A 21389-nucleotide genomic window follows, 5' to 3' on the forward strand; every position below is an offset into this window, starting at 1 on the left:
AATTTGATATGTGTTCATGCCCTACTGCATGAAGATCATGAGTTCAGCTTTTGGAAAATTATAGTTTAACAGTTTTGGAGGCCATCCATCAAGAAGCTCAAGTGCACTAATTCACCCGATGGAACTAAGTAAATTTTTAAGTGCCCTCACAGTGCCTTACACCTAACATGCCTTTTCTTGACTCTCAAAGAGATTCCTGTGCAGCAAAAGAGTTCGATCTAACTTTACTCTGTTTCTCTTTTTCTCTCTACTAAGCCTGTGCTTCTGTTTGTCTTATGACTAGTAAGTTATCCCCATTACTGGCAGCAATGGCTGACTTTGGTTCATAGTTCCTGTTGGACGGATGATGAGATCTATTCTCTACTGGATGAGAGAAGACAGAGAATCTGGTTTGTTAGTTTTTGTGTATTTATAAGTTCAATCAGTTAAAGAGAACAACTCTTTGAGTACTCAACCAATGAGTTTCTGTATTTTTAACCTGAAGCTGAAGTTGCAGAACTGAAGCTAAAAGCTCTCTATATGTTTTGAATCTATAAATCAGAAAAGCTGTTTCTTCCTGTTGTACATAGAACATTTTCCTATATCCAGAGAGTATTAATAAATCATACAGTTGCATCTCTTAGTTAGAGGAGCTCTGTAAATTTGACTGGATTATTTTACTTGGCATCATGTCCTCCAGGTCTGTCCACACTGCAGCATGTGCCAAAATTTCCTCCCTTTTTAGGGATAAATAATATTTTACTCCTGTGTACTTATCATATTTTGTTTATACGTTCATCTGTCCATAGACACATGGGCTGTTTATACTTTTTGGCTGTTATGAATAATGCTTCTATGAACACTGATATACAATAACTGTTTGAGTCCCTACGTTCAATTCTTTTGTGTATATACCCAGAAGAGGACTAGCTAGATGACACAGTAATTCTACTTTTAATTCTTTGAGAAACCGCCATACTCGTTGCCATAGAGGCTGTACCATTTTACATGCCCACCAGCAATGCACAAGGGTTCCAATTTCTCCATATCCATGCCAGTATTTATTATTGTCTGTTTTTTTGATAACCGCCATCCTAATAGGTGTGAAGGTGATATGTCTTTGTGGTTTCGATTTGCTTTTCCCTAATGACTGTTAATGTTGAAGAACCAATATTATTTTTATGTTTTGTGCTGTCTTAATTTCTAAGATACTTATATAATTTTAAAATGTGGATTAATGTAAATCAACAAATTTAATGAATAACCTTTGGATGCCTCAGCAGTTTCTAAGTAAGAACAAACACTAAATCAATGTGCATAATTTTAAGTTTATATACTTTTATTTCGTAGGTCCATCTAGTCAAAGCTATGGTTTTTCCAATAGTCGTGTAAGAAAGTAAGAGTTGAACCATAAAGAAGGCTAAGCGTCAAAGAATTGATGGTTTTGAACTATGGTGTTGGAGACAACTCTTGAGAGTCCCTTGGACTACAAGGAAATCAAACCAGTCAATCCTAAAGGAAATCAATCCTGAATATTCACTGGAAGGACTGATGCTAAAGATGAAGCTCCAATACTTCGGTCACCTGATGCCATGAGCCAACTCATTAGAAAACACCCTGATGCTGAGAAAGATTGAGGGCAGGAGGAGAAGGCAATGACAGAGGATGAGATGGTTGGATGGCATCACCGACTCAATGGACATGAGTCTGAGCAAGCTCCAGGATGGTGAAGGACAGTCCATGGGGTCCCAAAGAGTCGGACATGACTGAGTGACAACTGAACAACAACAATTGCTACAGAATGGTCCTATCTTTGGGTCATGTCGTCATGTCAATAAACATCTTCATCTTTGCCACAAAAGGGATGCGAAAGAAAACTGTGATATTTGTATTTCTGCACTGTCTCAGTCTTCTATAATGCTCACCTAGAATAGGTAATTCTCAATTTCCTACCTCCCAAGTCCTCTCTACAAAATGGAAGTTATCACTTTATTAAAAATATAATGAACATGTATAGTTGAGACCATATTAAGGACGAAAATAAGAGAAATAACATCTGTGTATGCAAGGTAAGGAGAATTTTTTATAGGAAAAAAAGAACAGGTGGAACTGTTCTAAGTAAAATGTCAACTTGCTTCAGAGCACAAAAAAGCACAGTGACAGTGGAAGTCCAAACCTGAAGGACTAGAGCAAGCTGTCGTTTGCAGAAAGTTTCTCTTATTTTCCCGGTTTAAATTACCCAAGCCTGAAAGGAAGCTATAAAACATGTTAAAATGTTAGCTAAGTTCACTCACTTTTGAAGGACATCATCATCTGGGATACTCTTCCTAAGTTTGCAAGTGAAAAAGTGAGGGTCAAGGCGCTTAAGAGACTTGCCCAAGGTCACACAGCCAACTTAGGAGAACACTAAGAAGGACCTGGAATTCCCAACTTTCAGTTCAGTGTTTTTCTCAGTGGACACGGCTTATGTGGTACACCACATTAAAACACAATCAAAATATATTAACATGTTCTGTTCAAAATAATGAATGGAGATACTTCAGCAATTTACTAAACCAAAGTATGAGTCAAGAAATATATTTCTTGATGACCGAAATCTTAGGAACTAAAAAGCTTCAAAGAAAGCAAAAAAGTTTCCCCTAACATTTACAATTTCAAACTAGGAACACTATAATTACCAAAATTTGAACTTTAAACATAGGAAACTGAGAAAAGATTTACAGCAAATGTTTTTAATAAATATGACAGAAGTAAAAAAGGAATTTATTTCTTTGTTTTTACTGTAGAGCAAATAGATAAAAATTAAGATGTGAATATATTGTTTAGTTCGACATTTCCTTTTATTTTTATTTTCCTTTACATTTTCATGGACAGAGGAGCCTGGTAGGCTACAGTCCATGGGGTCGCAAAGAGTCAAACACGACTGAGAGACTTCAGCCCTCATCATCAAACAAAAAGACATTTATGAGGCACTATCTAAATGCTCAAAAGTAACAGGATCCCAAACTTCTCAGTTCTACATATCTATCGGTATTTATTGAGTACTACAACACACCAGAAACAAGAATGACTGTCCTAGTGTGAGCACTTACTTAATGTCAGCTCAATTTGAGACCCCTGCTTTTCCAATCTTTCTTACAGAAGAGAAAAACATCCCATGGTGACAACCCAAACAGGTATTTTTATTTAGAACTCAATGACTGCCAACATCAAACAAGACTGACATCCCCATGGAAACTAATCCACGCCAGGATTTACCATTCAAACATTTTCTGAAGCATTCATGCACATCTAATAGGTAATGAAAATCATCAAGGCAGATCACCTTAAGTGTGAGCACAACTGAAGATGCTCAGAGTAATGATGAATACCACTAATTGCTAAAGGAAGGCTTGCCTGGCAACAAGATATCTTGAAGGAACTTAGATGGCCTAAACTAATTGACATCCCATACAGAAAAATCTGTAACAAGGAAAACTTAGCAGCATTTTTCTATTTGATGTCTGGTTTTCCATTCTAGTGTGCTTTCTTTTATTCTCTGAATCAATTTTTTTTTTTTTTCCACATGAGATCAGTTTCTGGGCAAAGACTTTCAGTGGATATAATTTCACTGAGAAATATAGTTTCAGCTACCACTGATTCAACTATGATGTGACATTCAGAGACTAACTAGGAATAAGTTCATTTCTGAACTCAACCCAAATCTGCCGAGTACCACTGTAAGCCCGGGGAATACTGTTCTGACTACCACATGGATGTTCAAGCATTACTGCAGAGAGCTGAGAGCAAGGAGTGGTGTCTTCAGTTCAATCGGATCTTTGTCAGCAGCCGTACCCCACACAGAACTGCCCAACAGTCCTCAGACTCAACTGAAAGGGAGAGCAATCAATTACAATCCAAATGATTTGGGGGATTTGGCTTCAGAATTCTAACTGTTGCCTCAGCCAACACGCCCTTGCCTATTCAACCTCTGATTCTAAGCGTAGCGTTCAGCCCCTGGAAACTCCAAGACTGTTTCCCAACCCAGGTAACTAGAAAAGCAGCCGTCTTCACTCTTCCTTCCACTTTTGACCGGAGGCTCAAGTGTTCCATTTCTGATTAGTAAGTAACAAACAGCAGACTGACAACCACTCTCTTGAGAAGGTCCAGCCCCTCTTTAGTTACCTGTCTGCCCTGGCCTCAGCTCCTTCAAAGCAGCTGGTCCTCCCAAGCACTGTATCAACTCACCAGTTCAATCCTTATCTCCACAGCGCTCCAGTTCAGGCCAGCTCTCTGGCTACCACGCTAGGTATGTCCTCTTCATATGGTAAAGCTGTTTGAACTCTCTTCTCATGATTAGTAACTCAACCTTCTGCCCACCTCGCCCTCCCCGCTACTACCTCTGCAAGCTCCCTTCACTTCTACAGGACTGAGTTTAGGTAAGAGCCAGTCCCTCTTTCAAAATCTGATTACTGGTGACATCATGATACCTGCCACAGCCATCCCGAGGTCAATGCTATTATGCTGAGTGAAAAGATGGTTAGGTTCTCACGGTCCTTTATTTTCCTGACAGCAAAATGAATGAATGTCACCACAGGCTACAAAGCCAGATCCCGACCCACGCTACCTGCAGTCTGCAATCAGCACACAAATGTGCACACACACACACCCTAATATACACATATGACCCCAGTGTACAAGAGTTTCAAGTAAGAAACAAAGAAGTTCCCAACTTCAAAAAAATTTGTAAAGTTGTTTCTGCGAACTACCAAAAAAATGCTAATGTCTAACATTACTTAATACTGGGTGTCTGACTCTTTGCGACCCCGTGGACTGTAGCCCACCAGGCTCCTCCATCCATAGGATTCTCCAGGCAAGAATACTGGAGTGGGTTGCCATTTCCTTCTCCAGGGGATCTTCCCAACTCAGGGATTGAACCCAGGTCTCCCACATTGCAAGCAGATGCTTTAACCTCTGAGCCACCAGGGAAGCCCATAATATTGGGTACAACTAGTTAATATTTAAATGTTAAGGAAAACATCCATCTATTTCAATACACAATACTATCCTGGCAAATGTTTACACCATATAAACATTTTACATTCCCATCAGCAATGTTTGAGGGTTCCAATTTCTCCACATCTCACCATTACTTGGTGTTGTCTTCTGATGACAGGCATCCCAGTGAGTTTATGTCGGTATCTCATTGTGGCATTAATCTACATTTCCCTAATGGATTGTGAGCATCCTTTCATGTGCTTATTAGTGATTTATATGTCTTCATGGCAAATCTGTTTTTTAACCAGGCTGCTTGTCCTTATTATTGCTAAGCTAAAACAGTTCTTTCTGTTACTGATTCTAATTTAATTTCACTTAGAACAGAGATTATTTCAATCCCTTTAAATTTACTGAGATGTGTATAATGTTATAGCATATAATCTGTCCTGGAGAATATTCCCTATATATACTTGAAAAAATATGTGTTTTTTCACTGTTGGGTACAGCTTTCAACAGGTATCAATTAAGTAGAAGTGTATTAATAATTTTGTCCAAATCTTCTATATTGCTTGTAATTTTCTATTTGTCTTATCAGTTACTGAGAAAGTTGTTCTAAAGTCTCCAATTATAAGCAATGAATGTGACTACCTCTCTTTTCAGTTCCATTAGTTTTTGCTTCATGTATTCTGAGGTTCTGTTTTCAAGTGTATCCCATTTTGGATTACTGTCCTCATTTGATGAACTGACCATTTTATCATTATGAAATGTCCATTTTCCTTCTGCTAAGAGCCATCGCCCTGAAGTCTATTTTGTCAGGTATGAAGATAGCCACTCCTAACATAACATAATCATAATTTACTATGATAAGTATTTACATGGTATAGTTTACTCTGGCCTTTTAACCTACTCATGCTTTCATATTTAAGTTGGATTTTCGTTTTCTTCTTTTATCTAGTCTGATTTTCTGCCTTTCAAATGGAATGTTTAGACCTGTATTGCCCAATAGGATAGCCAATGGCCACATGTGGCTACATAAGTTAAATAAAATCTAAAAAAATTTTTAAATCAGCGCCTAACGAGCACAGTGGCTATGTATGACCACTGGCTGCATACATGTTTCCAACCGTACAGAAATAAAGCACTTCCACAGAGCAGACTTTTGGTTTTGATCACTAACATTTACTGTGATAACTGCTATGGTTGGGTACAAGTGTACCTGTTTGCTATTTGTTTTCTATTCAACTCACTTGTCCTTTTTTTCACCTGTGTTTTTTCTCACCTTTTGGGAGACTGAAAACGTGTTACCATTGCTACTATCACTATTGGATTATTAACTCTCTTTGCTCTTTTTTTGTTAAGACTATTCTAGGGCAATAGTTTTTAACAGGGAGTCATTTTATTCCCTAGGGACACTTAGCAAAGTCTGGAGACATTTTGTTTCAACTCAGGGGAGGGTGCTACTGGCATCTCTAGGGTAAAGGCCAGAGACGCTGCTGAGCATCACACAATGCACAAGGCAGGGCCCAGAAAAAAGATTTACCCAACCCAAAATGTCAACAGTGCCACGCTGGCATATCTCAAATTTTTCACTATTTTCCTTCAAATAATATTATCATCACTTCATAAGACACATTGCTGTTGGTCACTAGTAGATCTTGAACTCAACTAAACCACCTCTCCAGGTTCAATTTTCTTCATAAGGAAACTGGAAATAACTGCTGCATAGATATTCTGTGAGAATAAAGTAACCCAAGGGTACCCCCATATACTACAGGTGCTAACTTCTGGAAAAATTATTATGATAACTGCTAACGAAGAAGATCTGAAGCTATCTGGAATGAAGAAATAGGACATTCTTGAAGAGAATCCTAAGTGACCCACATTCCCACGTGGCTTAACTTTTCTTACAAGTGCCTCTTCCGGTAGTTCTCTACCTTCAGGATGACGGCGAGACTGCACCCTATTGGACTGGCTGGCAAAGTCTGACTTAGAATTTCAAGAATCTCTCAGCCTCTGATACATAATCCCTTTTATTTACCTACATTTAATTGAAGACATCTGTAGGTGGTGCCACACAAATGTAATTCAGGCTTAGGAAATGTCAATAAAAATGTCTGTAAGGGAGAGATGCCATGTAAACCTAGCAGGGGAACGCACATCAGCAGCTACAGAGCCACACGAAATTAGGAATATAATGGAAATATGCTGCCTGACTTGACGAGGTGATAAAAGCTCTTTTCCCATAAAGCTTAATGAGCTCTATTAGTCTTCAGCTTACAGGAATGTAAAAGGGTCAGCCCCACAGAGGGAAGTAACTGACTCTCCACACATGGCTCCATTCAAATGACAGCAGATCAAATTACTGATGTGATTACTATAACCTGACAATTTCGTTAGATTCATGTGGCAGTTAACTGTTTAGGACTTCCAACAAAGGAACATGGTTCATTCATAGTAGTTTTTGTGGAGAGAATGAAATTTAAAGTCTCTTTCATTTTCAACTGCAAACCTTGTGTATTTTACTGCCTCTACTGAACTATTTTTCCTTTATTCAAAATAAGGTATTTGGGGATTAACCATATTTGCAATTTTCCTTCTCCAGCTAAAGCATAAGCTTAATGGCAAAATTAAACATTTAGAGATTCTCAGCATTCTTCTGCCTTGGCTTTGTTTTGGCTCTCCGGTTCTGTGCTGCAGCAAAGGAACAGATTCCTAAACTCAGCACTGCTGGAAACTTGGGGGGAGCAGTCACTAACTAGGCCATCAGGTGGCCCCTGGGAAATTCCAAGCTAGAAAATACCAAGAGAATGCTCTCAAAAAAAAAGGTAAAGTATTTCCCAAATGCTTCAAGAAAAGAAAGCACACTGGTCATCTTCAATTTTGCTTCTTTTGCCTTTTCCATGTCCGTAAGTCCAGTAAGAAAAAAAGATCAATTTAGTCAAGGTAAAATACAACTCCAGATCATTAAATGGAGAAAGCAGATTAGACAGAAAAGAACAGAAACTATCACTAAACTTTGATCATGTTGCTCTCCTTTCTACTTTTCACCAAAGACTGAAGCTTCTACATAAAGCTTCCCCAGCATTTAACCAGAATAATATGTAATTTTTATAATATTTGTTTGGTACAAATCTAGGTGTATGGTTGGTACCATTCCAAATCCTATGTATACTTGAGATCATCCAAAGGTGAAAAAAATAAAGATCTTGATCTTAAGTAGCTACAATCTAGCTGGGAAGAGAGACTGTTAACCATATTGACATAAATATTGACACGTGTGTACTCTGGCAGGCCTGAGATCTGCCAGATTATGCGGAAAAGCTTGCTACTCTCAGCCTTCGCGGTGCCTACTTACCTATTCCTTCATTCATTCATTCATTCAACAAATATGTTAGGGGAAGCACACTGATTGAAACCGTCCACCCTGGCCAGGCACCATAGTAACCATTTGCATAACTTGTTTTACAACAGGAGGTCCTGGTAAGGAACAAGGAACTAATAAGCCTCCACCAACTGGAAGAATTAGGAAAAGGTCAAAAGGAGACACCCCATGTCTGACCAAGAATCCTTCTCTCTGGCATCCATTTGGCTGAACAAGGCGTGCACCACCAGGAAGGACTCTGAGTCAGAATGATTGGCTAACGACAACCCAGCAACTAATCCCATCATCATAAAACTGGAGACTGCAAGCCTTGTGGCGAGCAGTTCTCCTGGGTTCCCTTACCCTACTGCTCTCCACCCAGGTGCCCTTTCCCAATAAAATCTCTTGCTTTGTCAGCGCATGTGTCTCCTCGGACAATGCATTTTCGAGTGTTAGACAAGAGCCCAGTTTCAGGCCCCGGAAGGGGTCCCCCACTTCCTACAACAAATACATATTCAGTGCTTCCTACGTATCAATGTGTGTACATCCTCAGTCGTGTCCAACTCTTCGTGACCCCATGGACTGGAGCACCCCCCCAGGCTCCTCTGTCCAAGGAATTCTCCAGGCAAGAATATTGGAGTGGCTTGCCATTTCCTACTCCAGGGCATCTTCCCAACCCAGGGATCAAATCCGCATCTCTTGCATTGGCAGGGGGGTTCTTTACCACTGCACCACCTGGGAAGCCCGTGTATCAATAGTACTTAACTATATATGTAAACACAAGGAAGCAAGAGAAGTAGGGCCCTCTCTTACCAAGCTTAAATTTGAGAGAAATCTACTAGTGAGGACTATTTAAAGTATCTCTGCTATTGTTCAGTAACATCTTCAAACTGGTAGTTTGTCCCAGTGAGGCAGACATCAAGCTCCAGCCTCCTCATTTACTCCCTGTGTAGGTAAATTCATCCAGCCCAAATGCCTTCTGCTCAAAACTCCTATTCCTGGCAACTCCTCTGAGCTCTTGCTTAAATGAGAGTCCAGCCTTAAGCATTATCAACATTATCTCTTCTAAGCTCCTGCCAGTCCCTTTTTTTAATCTAAGACTAGACCTTGTTTTGACATTAAAGATTTCCCTGATGTACATCTCAGTCAAAAGACAACATTATACTTAAAAACTGATTCTAAGAGATTATATTAAGTACAATAATAATTTTATGACACCTTCCCAAACTGCCTTTTAACTATGCATGTTTTCATGAACCAAATCATGGATTTTACAAAATCAAATTAAATTTTTCCATCTTTTCCTTTGTGATATTTCTCATTCTGTGTTTAGAAAGCACTTTATCAACTAAAGAGTAGACTATATAATTTATATTGTCTTCAAGTTTCTTATGATACAGTTTTAACTTTTATTGCTTTTACACCAAAATTCATTTAAAACTCTATGTGACAGGTATTACACTTAGCGTTTATCACACATTATCTCATTTCATTTTAATAACCCTGTAAGTATTATCTCCATTTTTTAGATTAATTGAAAGATGAAATGACTTGTTCATGGGTCACCCAAGGATCTCTCATTTCAAAGCCCAGAATCTTTCCAAGCTTTGTTTCCCCCTGGTTGCTGGAAGTAGAGAATGGAACCAAACCTGGATGGTCCTACGCCTCTAGTCTGCTCCGCTTCCCCTGAAACTCACTCAAGCTGGCCACCAGGAGGGCGGGCCACACCACATAACAACAGGAGCTTCAAGAATCAGAGAATATAATATGGAAACAGAGAAGGGAACAACTGCCTCTATGTGGAGCAGTCAGAGGGCCTCGCAGACAACACAGCATCTAGGCTCGGCCTGAGGCAGGGTGTGACCTGAAGAGGCTGGGGGCAGGGAAGGGAACACAGAGTGAGGTAAACAGAGGCAAAAGGAAGGACAAGTGAAAGGCAGGGGCAGTCTTACCTCACGAGGCCGAAGGCACAGCCTGAGAGGAGAACGCAAGTATCAGTAAGACTTGAATAGCACTTTGTAAACTGCTCCCACGTCCACGGGTTGTGCGGCTAGTAAATGAAGACCTGGCCTGAACCTCGGTTTGGTACTGAGTCCAGTGTCCCTCCACGTGCCCCGCTGCTTCCCCTCTCCGACTCCTTTCCCAAAGTCTCACCATCTTCTCCAATTAATTCCTTTTCAACCACAGCTCACACCCATATCTGGTTCTCTGATTATCTAAGAGTTTTCGTTATCTCACAATTTTATCACTGGATTTTCAGTTCTAAATTGCAGAACCATTATGAGAATTAGAGGAGAAAGTGAGTCGGGTACCTTGAAGTCTACCTGGGCTATAATGAAGCTCAATACAAGTAAGTCCTTTGCTCTCCCCTAACCAATTCACAGATTTTAAAAAGTTCTCTCAAACTAACTGAAACCTCCTTGCTGACAGCCTCTGCCCAGACTTCTCCAGCTCCCCTTTAACACCAGGGCAGTTTACAGAGGATAAAGTCAATGTAAGACCGTTATGGGAGGAAGGAGACAAAACAAGGCTCTATAATAGATTGATCTGGGCTTCTGTGATGGCTCAGTGGTAAAGACTCTGTCTGCCAGTGCAGGAGACACAGGTTCAATCCCTGATCTGGGAAGATCCCACATACTGCAGAGCAATTAAGCCCATGCACCACAACTATTGGGCCTGTGCTCTAGAGCCTGGGGGTGGCAACTGCTGAGTCCATGTGCCTCAACTCCTGAGTCCATGTGCCTCAACTCCTGAGTCCATGTGCCGCAATCACTGAAACCTGTGAGACCTAGAGCATGTGCTCAGCAACAAAAAAAGCCACTGCAATGAGAAGCCCGAGCACTGCAATCAGAGAGCAGCCCCTACTCACCACAATTAGAGAAAACCCGCACAGCACTGAAGACTCAGCACAGTGAAAAATAAATAAATAAAATAAATAAGTAAAATGGACTGATTTCACTCTACCTGATAAAATGAGGGCAATGATCTGTTGTGAAGGTGAATAGCTCTGTAACTACTGGAAGTCTTATAAAACAGTGTGCATTCATCTCAGTTATGGTATTGAAGAATATACATCCTGACAAAATGATCACTCCTAAACTATCAAATAAATGCCTCACAAAAGATACCAATAGCAATATTAAGGTCAATGAATAACCTCTTACCTCCAAAGGTGAGCTGCAAAGGAATCTTGTGAACTGTAGAATCACATTCGAATAGAATCAGGTTCATCCAACAAAGGAGCAGCAAAAGAGAACACACAAAAAAGGGAAAATTATTACAAAATTTTTCCAAAAGAGCACATCAAGTGAACCTAAATGTCTATATATATAATGCTTCATACACTATATAATTCATTTACAGAGCACAGAAAAGCTCAATCTAGACCACAGCATGAGTTTAAATATTTGTCAAAATCTGTATAAAAACAAATAAAACACATTAAATATTTTATTTTTTAAAGTTTTATGTCACAACCCTTATGCAATAAAACAATCCCTGTGTAATAAAGGAGGAATCAACAATATAAATGCCAGAGGCAAAGTTAGGTAAATGCCTAACTTCAGAGAAGAAAAAGATATAAACCAAAACGGAAAGCAAGAACAGAGGGAAATTAAAAACTCAAAACCAAGAGAGCAGGTTGGTTAAGTGATAGTGAACTAAAGGGGAAGTTATTTCTCTAGAACCCAGGCCTTTCTGCCCTTCCTCTTTTTTCAACCTCATACACATATTTTTTCTCTCTTCTCTTTGACTTATAAATTTCACAAATTATAAATTTATGGCTTATAAATTTCATCTGAAACTAAGTGTTACATGCTGTTTCTCAGCATTTAAATAAAGAAACAAATTTTGGAACTGGGGAGGAGCTTGAAAACTGACAAAGCAAACTGCGGGTTAGCTCTGAGATGAGGACTGTTACATACCTTTATACATATTCATGATGGTAATCATGTTTTCTTAGATGTTATTTACAAAATCAACACTCCAAATCCTTTGAGACTTATTATAATAATAAAAAAGCCAAATAATATAAACTCTGGATCTTACTAAATGTAAATTAACTACACAATGTGATGGCAGGCCAGTTAGCAAGCACTCTTGAACTTCCTCTCCACAACAGAGCTAGCTAGTACTCACTGGGAATATAGATGTTTTGATTCTCTTTTAGAGATACATACTGAAATATTTCTCTATGAAATTACATGATGTCTGAGATTTCCTTCAAAAGCATGGGGGGTTGGAGGGCAAGTTATGGTGGGCAATGTGCATATAAAACAAGCGACATTATATGAAACTAGTGAGGACAGGAGATGAATATATGAGGATTCATTATACAAGTCTCTCTACTTTATGAATGTTTATAATTTTCATAACAAAGTTTAAAAAACATACCAGACATTTCCTACCTCCAAATCTAAAGCAAATAAATTCCTAAAAGATGATTGCTGCTAGTGTACTCCAAAGCCACATAATTAACTAGGAAGTATCGTCTAGGCCTTAGATGAGAGGGTATAATAAAATGTAGGCACTATTCTGGCTTTTCTCTTAATTTAAATGATATTAATATGCAACTCAATTATGTTAACTGCTAAAAGAGAACTTTCTGAAAGTGCAAGATATACCAAAAGTTTTTACTTTCACAATGCTGATATGAAGGACATAATTCTAATGAAATTTAAATTGCAACCTTTATAGTCTTGGATTCTTTTTACATTAGCCCAGCATAAAATAATCTCTACCCTTCCTCCCAAGAGTAAAAAGTGATAGCTGAAAGACTACCCAGTTTTCACAGCAGAGGTAAATGAGGCACAGTGAGCTTTTATATTAAAGTTGAGGAAGTTGCTACTATAGGGTTTCCACGCTTTTCTCCAGTGTGTGCCTGTTAACTGTACTATACAAAGTTAGAATTTAAAAGTATTTCTGGTTCAGTTGTAATTAATGAATTAATTATGATGGAAGTGTAAAATAAAATTCATATTTTATGGGAAGACAAGAAAAACTTAAACATAAAAAGCAGTGCCATGCCCTTCGGCCTATCTCCCCTCTAAGATGCACGGTTCATCTGCATCACGCATCCGTCACACCTCCTCCATGAGCAGAAATACCTGCTCAGCCATGAAGAGCAACATCCTCCCAGCACCAGCAAGACAACTGCTTCACAGATAACATTCCTTCTTGATCCTGTAAGGGGTCACACGACCCATCACTTTGTACCTGCAGATCTGGATTGTGTATCATTTAATGCACAGGCCCCTCTGTCATAAAAGTTATATAACTGTGTTTTGACTTCCAACAGGCAGAATAGTTCTTGGAGCTTTCTGAATGGCTTCCAGGTTATAATCCTCATTTTAGCTCATTGAACAAAAGGTTCTATTTCTTTCTTAGATCAACTGGACTGATTAATTTTTTGTCTGACAGAAGTCACTTTAAATAACGAAAGAATAGCGTATACTCTCCAAGAAAACTACTGTCTCCTTGAAACTCAAATAATTTACATCTTTGTCATGTATATATGTAACATTCCTGTCAGTTTTTTTCAAAACAGACCTAAAAATTCTTTTCCTGTATGATGCTGCCAAAACATGAAATATATAAATTTCTCAATCAGCAAGGCTGTATAAACAGAATAACAAATCACAAGGCACACATTCACCATCCTATTCACAGGATGTGAGAAAGGATGAAAATGCTTCACCTACTTTAGTGCACCAGAAAAACCCATTGCTATTTTCCCAGTTAATTACTAATATTTAGTAAATTCATTCGTAATGAATGACACATAATATACTTAGTAGAAAAGAAGGTAATACTTTGAAAAACAACAATCATAAAAAGGCAGATATAATTTGTAAAGTATATTTTGTATATACACTAAAATTGATAACGAAAATAGACACCTTTTTAACAAATACCAGGAAGTTAGATCAGTATCAAAAATGGTTCAATTTTGCTGTGAATGTAAACGTCTCTGAAAACAGAGCCAGTTATAATGTAAGGGGAGCAGAATCTGCCACCCCAAAATGTGTCTGTTTGGAATATTATTTAAGCTTGTTATTTTTAAGATATAGCAGACTGGAGAAAACTCTGAAAACCAAGTAGGAGTTGCCTCTTTGCAAGAAAATATTTATTATACATTGGCAATGGCAATCTCCATTTGTAAGGGTGTCTCCCTTGCTATACCTGAGAGAGGAAGAATATGTGGCCACCCTACCAAATACACAGAAACAAAGATAGCAAATTAGGTGACAGAGGAATACGTTTCAAATAAAGGAATAAGATAAAACCCTAGAAGAAGAACAAAGTGAAGTGGAGACAGGCCATCTATCTGATAAAGAGGTCAAGGTGATGATCCTAAATATGCTCAAAGAACCTGGGACAGAACGGATGAACAGAGTGAGAAGTCATATGTTTTTAACAAGGAGAAAATGTCAAATACAGAAAAGAACTAAACAGAGATGAAGAATACAATAACTAAAATAAACAATAACACTACCAGGCATCAACAGTAGATTAGATGACAGAGAGGAAGAGATCGGCAAGCTGGACGGTAAACTGGAAATCACAGAAGGTAAACAGAAAAAAAGAGTAAGGACTTCCCTGGTGGCCCAGTGGTTAAGAATCCGTCTGCCAATGCAAGAGACACAGGTTCGCCATCCCTGCTCCGTCTGGGAAGATCCCACGTGCCGTGGAGCAACTAAGCCCGTGCGCCTCAACTACTGAGCCCACATTATAGAGTGCGAGGCGCCAACTACTGAGCCCAGGAAACCAGAGAAAGCCGCACGCAGCAACAAAGACCCAGTGCAGCCAAAAGTCAATCAATCAATCAATTTTTAAAAAAGAAAAAAGAAATGAGGACAGCTTAAGAGACCTCATGCAGCATTCCAGGTATTAACATTTTCATGTGCAGGGGTCCCAGGAGGAGGAGAGAGAGACAAAGGGTAGAGAGCATACACATACAATCAACAGCTGAAAGCTTCCCTAACCTGTAAGAGGAACCAGACATCTAAGTCCAGGAAGCACAGACAGCCCAAACAGGATCAACGGAAAGATCACACACAAGACACACCATACTTAAAACGGCAAAAATTAAAGATAAAGCTACAACAAAGGAGGCAAGAACACACAATGGGGGAAAGACAGTCTCCTCAATAAATGGTGTTGGGAAAACTGGACAGCTAAATGAAAAAGAATCAAACCGGACTACTCTCTCACATCAAGCACAAAAGTAAACTTTAAATGCATTAAAGACTTAAATTTGTTTTTTAAAAAAAATTTATTGAAGTACAGTTGATTTACACTGTTGTATTAATTTCTGTTGTACAGCAAAGTGACTCAGTCATACATATATATATAAATTCTTTTTCATACTCTTTCCCACAATGGTTTATCACAGGATATTGAGCACAGTTCTCTGTGCAACACAGTAGGCTAACCCTATTGTTTACCCATTCATATAAAATAGTTTGCACCTGCTAATTCCAAACTCCCAATCTTTTCCCCCCACCCTTCTTCTTCCTTGGCAACCACAAGTCTCTTCTCCATGTAAAGATTTCAATTTAAATGTAAGATGTGAAACCACAAAATTCTGGAAGAAAACAGAGGCAAGAAGTCTTTGACATCAGTCTTAGTAATATTTGGGGGGATGTCTCTTCAGGCAAGGGACATAAAAGCGAAAATAAACAAATATGACTACTTCAAACTAAAAAACCATTGTGCACAGAGAAGGAAATTATCAACATAATGAAAAGGTTATCTACTGAATAGGAGAAGATATTTGCAAACGATGTGTCTGGTACAGGGTTATTATCCAAAATATACAACTCAACATCAAAAAAACAAACACCTGGATTAAGAAATGGGCAGAGGAACTGACTAGACATTTTCCAAAGAAGATATACAGATGGCCAACAGGCACATGAAGAGATGCTCAACATTACTTATCATCAGAGAAATGCAAATCAAAACCACAATGAGGCAGCAACCTCACACCTGTTAAAATGGTTATTACCAAAAAGACAACAAACAAGTACTGGCAAGAATGTGGAAAAAGGAAACCCAGGTGCACTATTGGTAGGAATGTAAACTGGCACAGCCACTATGGAAAGCAGTATAGAGATTCCTCAAACAATTAAAAATAGATGTACTGTATGATCAAACAATCCCATTCCCATGTATCTAACCAAAGAATATGAAAGCACTAATTCAAAAAGATATATGCACCCATATGCTCACAGCAGTATTATTTATAATGCCTAAGAAACAAAAGCAACCTAAATGCCCACGGCCATGTAGTACACGTAGACACACACACACACACACACATACACACACACTCTCTCTCTCTCTCTCTCTCTCTCTAAATGGAACTTTCTTTTCCACACAGCATCTGGGATATCTGAATTCTCTGATCAGGGATTGAACCTGCACCCCCTACAGTGGAAGCGTGGAGTCTTAACTACTACACCACCAGGTAAGTCCTCACACAATGGAATATCACTTAGCCATAAAAAATGGAATCTTCTGATCCCTTTCAATCTTTCAATCTGAGATCCTACAAGTCATGTGGCCTTAAACAATTACTTAATTAATTAAAATGAAATCTTGCCATTTGCAACAAATGGATAGACCTAGAGGATATTATGATAAATGAAAGAAGTCAGAGAAAGAAAAATACAGTAGGATTTCACTCATAGTTGGAACTTAAAGAACAAAACAAATGATTAAACAGGAAAAGTTATAGACACAGAGAACAAACAAGTGGTTGCCAGAGGGGAAGAGGGTGAGGGGGGAGAGAATTAGCTGAGGGAAATTAAGAGGTACAAACTTCCAGTTGCAGAATAAATGAGTCACAGGTATGAGGTGTACAGTATGTGGAATACAGTCAGTAACAGCGCAACACTTCTGTATGGTGACAGATCATAATGACAATTATCACGGTGATCATTCTAAAATGCACAGAAATATCAAATCACATGTTGTGTAACAGGAACTAACATAGCCTTGTAGAAGAGTTATACTTCAAAAACAAAAACTCATAGAAAAAGAAATCAGATTTCCACAGGCAGCAGTAGGGGGAAGGAAAACTGGATAAAGGCAGTCCAAAAGTACAAACTTCTAGTTCTAAGATAATTAAATACGAGAGTTATACACACAGCATGATAAACATAATTAACACTGCTGTGCTATATATGAAAGTTTTTAACAGTAAATCCTAAGAGTTCTCACTGTAAGGAAAAAAAGTTTTTTGATTTCTTAAATGAGATGATGGATGCTTACTAAACTTATTAAGATCATCAGTTCATGGTGTCAGTCAAATCGTTACACTGTACATCTTAAACTTATACAGCTCTATGTCAATTATTTTTATTTTTCAATAAAACTAGAAAAAATAAAAAGAGGAAAGGGATACATACAGATCAATACTATCGCTACAAAGTCACTCACTAACCTTGCTTCTCTTGCAGCATTCCCACTCACCACTCCTAGTACCATTATTCTATTAACCATCAGCAGCCTATCTCATAACACCTCACTCCCTTCAGAGAAGCACTTAATGCTTACCAAAATTTTCTAAACAGTTTTCCAAGCACACAAAATTGCAGTTAAACCTCCTGTCACTTACAATTAGTAAATTCTTTCTTTTTCCAAGACTTGTTATTAACAATGTCAGTTTTGGGGGGCAGAGAGGAGTGGAGGAATAAAAAGAAGAATACACACTATTAATTTTGCCAGAATAGCCCAGGAAAACTATTAATATAATCAACTATTTATCTTTATAATGTTAAATATCCAACACATAAGTAATTTAAGCTAATATCTTCCTGAAATGCCTTTTTCTGTGTAATAAGAATCATGTTAAGTTCCTATATAAAGAAGCAGCAGCAAACAGCATATTTTATAAGGTAAGCCACGGTTTTTCCCCTAAACCAAAGAATATCAGTGAGGTGTGCCTATCTGTCGAAGTGGAATTCTGAATCTTAAAGCTGCTCCCACAAATCATCCAGAATTTTCTTGCATTAGCAAAACACTTCTGCTGCTCCTGTTTCTTGGCCTGTCGCCCTGGTACATGGTGTGCTGTGCTGTGCTCAGTCATGGCTAATTCTTAAAAAAGAAGTCTGACCATATTAGGCTATGATCTAATGAGATATTTCTTTAAAATTTTATAACAAGCAAGCTAAATCATACAAAATGTAAAATATTAAAGTTTTTCTATCAGGAATATGGAAGCTTTAATTAAGAGTCAATTATAATAAGCTAAACTCTCTCCCCACCCCATTTAAGAAGTCATCAACAGAATGAAAATTAAATCTGTACATAATAGGAAGTCAAAACTAAGGCTTGAGAACTAAGACCCTGTTTATCCTAATTTTAGTGGGGAGTAAAAAGAGCTGCTGCTGCTGCTGCTGCTGAGTCGCTTCAGTCGTGTCCGACTCTGTGCGACCCCATAGACGGCAGTCCACCAGGCTCCCCCGTCCCTGGGATTCTCCAGGCAAGAACACTGGAGTGGGTTGCCATTTCTTTCTCCAATGCATGAAAGTGAAAAGTGAAAGTGACATCACTCAGTCGTGTCCAACTCTTAGCGACCCCATGGACTGCAGCCCACCAGGCTCCTCCATTCATGGGATTTTCCAGGCAAGAGTACTGGAGTGGGGTGCCATTGCCTTCTCCAGTAAAAAGAGCAGATTTAGGTAATTCTGCAAATTCACCTATTCCGTTTGTGAGCAATGCAGCTGAAAGACATGACCACCTGTACTGCCGTTTCTGGTTAGACCTAGAACCTTGGACAGGACATGAAGCTTCAGTAAATCTTAAAAGATGACAATGAAAGCCTTATTTACAGTCTAACATATTTAAACCTATGTCTTCTGAGCCATTACATTTTTTTTTTTCTGACAGAAAGAACAGTGATCTAAGAATTAGTCTGGAATCTTACTAGCTCTAGCTACTAGAGTACTTAAATTATCTGTCTTAGTTTTCTATCCACAAAACGATTTCAGCCTAATCACCTTCACCGATGGTGTCCTCTGGCATGCCAAGTTCTAAAAAATGACTCCGTGGCCAAATATGTTTGAGAAACGCTGCATACTATTGCTGTCTCACCTCCCCTTCTTCATCTTACAGAAAGAAGTACAAGATATACAGACCAATTACAGGCCCTGAGAATCCCGGCCATCAAATGAAAAACTATACTGTATCCCAATATAGCTGGAAAAACAAAAAACCGTCCAGCTTCATTTAATCTTGTGCTTTGCAAAATTACATACCCAGAGTTCTGTTTGTTGGTTGGTTTTTAATTTCATGTAACATTTATTACCATTTCACAGAACCAATATTCCACAAAACTTATTCTAAGAAACACTGGTCACTGCCAGCTCTGAACCGTTTTTCCCCATCTATACTTCCAGCTCTGAACCGTTTTTCCCCATCTATACTTAGTAGAAATGCTTACTGAAAATATTCAGCATGGCTGTTTAGTGTCTGAAAAATCTAATATAAACTATCAATGAGTCAATGGCTCTTTCCCCCTACTTTAATTAAGAGTCATGGTCCCCAGCCAATAATATCTCTTAAGGGGATCCTTGTAATATTTAGCACTTTGGAATGGTGAAGGGACTAACGCTCAAGTCCACACCATGAAAAGAACTGTAATAAATGACTCTTAAAAGATTAATACCTGCCCAGAATTACAGAAGTCCATTAACACTAACACACAGAGTGAGCTATAAATGTTTTGCTCATAGGGTTGATTCCAGTTTGCTAATGCACATCCTAATTAGTGAGCTACTTCAGTGCATGTTCTTTTACTACTTGCAACTCTTCCCCCAATTTCTAAGAGCAACAGGGATTTGAACTATAATTAAGTCATTCACTAACACCTACCTCATGTGTTCACTCTAATAATTGAATATTTTATAAATAGTGGCTCTGTATCCATTAACACAAATAGTATACATCTGAACTTATTAAAACTTTATTATTTACTACCTCCAACTTTGGTGTTTGTTTCTAAAATTAAAAGGTTACATTTGAAACATGAGTCTATAAATCCAGGGAAGAAAGTCGTAATTCTATTGAAGAGGTACACTCAAAGAGAATGGAATCTAAAAGAATTTTGTTGCTTTTCAACACTACCAGCAGTGAAAAAAGCACCACAGAGTTCACATCAAAATGCAAAGAAAAGGAGTTCTTGGTAAAGTCACCAGAAGGAATACCCACTACAGACAGACACAAGTGCTGGCAACATCGTGTGCTGAGCGGCTTGCTTCTCTAGTGAGAGGATCATTCCACCCCAGGACCCTATCACCTGCTTGTCTGTAATATTAAGTAAGTTAAGAACCAGCACAAAATATTAAAAAAAAACTCTCACAAGAAGTGTGGAAGTAAGTTTAGAAGTGTGTTTAAGAGAAAAGGTACCTTAGCATTTCTTTAAAGTCAATGTTGGGACCAAATTTTGTATGTTGTAAGAGAAACCTTTAAATCTGTTACTTTCTTAATCTATAAATTAAGTGTACAAAAATGCAACAAAATGGGAAAGCTTTAAAATTCCATTCTTCTAAAAATACTTGCCTAGGTATTGAATATAGGCATTTCCAGACTGGGAAAAGATATTTAGAATATACATGTACAGGCAGCCCTCCATACTTTTCCATCCACAGATGGAAAAAAAAATATATATATATATATTGTTTTAATTTCAGAGAGGTGCAAAAAGAGCACATAATATGTAAAAATCCAATAAGTTGTACATCTAAGATTTATGCATCTCAATATATATAAACTTAAAAATTATCTTTAGGGTTTCCCTGGCAGTCCAATGGTTAGGAATCTGCCTTGCAATGCAGGGGACAGTGGTTTGATGACTGCTCCGGGAAGATCCCACGTGCTGCAGGGCAACTAAGCCCATGCATCACAACTACAGAGCTTGTGCTCTGGAGCCCACAGGCCACAGTTACTGAAGCCCACAGGCCCCGGAGCTTGCGCTGCACACTAAGAGAAGCCACCGCAGTGAAGAGCCCGCACACCGCAGCTAGAGAGCAGTCCCCGCTCCCGGCAACGAGAGAAGCCTGTGAGC

At 38.6% G+C, this 21389-nt stretch overlaps 1 protein-coding gene across 4 annotated transcripts in view; it reads right to left on the reverse strand.

Annotated features, from left to right (window-relative positions):
• ATE1 (arginyltransferase 1) overlaps positions 1–21389 on the reverse strand; it is a 165213-nt gene that overhangs the window by 108899 nt on the left and 34925 nt on the right. For all 4 annotated transcript variants that reach the window (XM_040254903.1, XM_040254905.1, XM_040254906.1 and 1 more), the window contains exon 8: positions 11482–11514. In XM_040254903.1, the coding sequence (XP_040110837.1) occupies positions 11482–11514 (33 nt within the window). The remainder of the gene's footprint in view (positions 1–11481; positions 11515–21389) is intronic.

This window comes from Oryx dammah, unplaced genomic scaffold, assembly GCF_014754425.2.
Source record: "Oryx dammah isolate SB20612 unplaced genomic scaffold, SCBI_Odam_1.1 HiC_scaffold_14, whole genome shotgun sequence".
Taxonomy (NCBI): Eukaryota; Metazoa; Chordata; class Mammalia; order Artiodactyla; family Bovidae; genus Oryx; species Oryx dammah.